The sequence below is a fragment of the Galeopterus variegatus genome, unplaced genomic scaffold (genome assembly GCF_000696425.1).
Source record: "Galeopterus variegatus unplaced genomic scaffold, G_variegatus-3.0.2 Scaffold973, whole genome shotgun sequence".
Classification (NCBI taxonomy): domain Eukaryota; kingdom Metazoa; phylum Chordata; class Mammalia; order Dermoptera; family Cynocephalidae; genus Galeopterus; species Galeopterus variegatus.
In genome coordinates this window covers 358,964-360,119 of record NW_007727084.1, presented here as the reverse complement: position 1 = coordinate 360,119, position 1,156 = coordinate 358,964, and the positions used below count along the sequence as shown (strand labels likewise).

At 50.5% G+C, this 1,156-nt stretch overlaps 1 protein-coding gene across 1 annotated transcript in view; it reads left to right on the top strand.

Moving 5' to 3' along the window:
- Positions 1 to 1,156, top strand: part of RYR1 (ryanodine receptor 1 (skeletal)) — a 123,255-nt gene that overhangs the window by 56,445 nt on the left and 65,654 nt on the right. Inside the window, exons 48-49 of the mRNA XM_008573955.1 lie at positions 133 to 353; positions 440 to 530. Coding sequence (XP_008572177.1) covers positions 133 to 353; positions 440 to 530 — 312 coding nt within the window. The remainder of the gene's footprint in view (positions 1 to 132; positions 354 to 439; positions 531 to 1,156) is intronic.

Below are 1,156 nucleotides of genomic sequence, written 5' to 3'. Positions count from 1 at the left end.
TAGATACTGGGAGAGGCAAGTCTCAGGGGAATGATCAGAACCCTCAGTCCTTTGCCCAGAGTTGTCCAGGGCAGGTGTCAGGGCAACCCCAGGGGTGTGCTGCAGGCCTGATGTCCCCACCCTGTGCCCCAGGCCACTTTCAGCACCACAGAGATGGCGCTGGCGCTGAACCGCTACTTGTGCCTGGCCGTGCTGCCACTCATCACAAAGTGTGCGCCACTCTTTGCGGGAACTGAGCATCGCGCCATCATGGTAGACTCCATGCTTCACACAGTGTACCGCCTGTCCCGCGGCCGCTCGCTCACAAAGGCACAGCGTGATGTCATCGAAGACTGCCTTATGGCGCTGTGCAGGTGGGAAGGGACTCGGGCATGGGCGGGGCCGCGGGGCCTAGTGGGCCTCACGTGACACCACCACTGCCTTGTGCATGTCCTCACAGGTACATCCGCCCATCCATGCTGCAGCATCTGCTGCGGCGCCTGGTGTTCGACGTGCCCATCCTTAATGAGTTTGCCAAGATGCCACTCAAGGTGAGGGCGGATCCTCTTTAGCAGGCTCATTTCTGTGCCCCACCCACTGGTTTGCCCTGTCCTCTGATTATGGGGCTCATTTGAAACAGTCCTGCGCAGTCCAGGTAACCTGCACCAGTGAGGGCAGCGTCCCCATGGAAACCTCTTAGCATCCTCATTTGCATACTAGGATTTCCAAGATATTCACTTTGCGTCATTGGTGCCTGTAACATTCCCTAAGTAGAGTTTAATTTGCCAAACAGTGAGCCAGCCCCTGTTTAATTAGCATATATTTGCATAGGGCAACCACTCCCCCTGATTAGCATATTCATTGCATGCCCAGACCACCAGACTTCCAGTATTCAAATAAGTGCATTTATTTGAATAAACAGTACCACAGCTAGTCTGAATATTTGCACACTGTGTCTCCTATTCTTTATTTGAATACTGGTTTGCATAAGGAGATACCCCTAACTCAGATATCTCAACTATTTTGCCTAATACATCTAAATTAGCTTCTATTTCAAATTTGCATATTGGTTGGTAGAGATACTAGTCTATGTATGTTGCTTATAGCAAAATACCCGAAGCTGGGTGATTTATAAAGAAAAAAGGCATTTATTGCTTACAGTTTCTGAGGTTGGGAA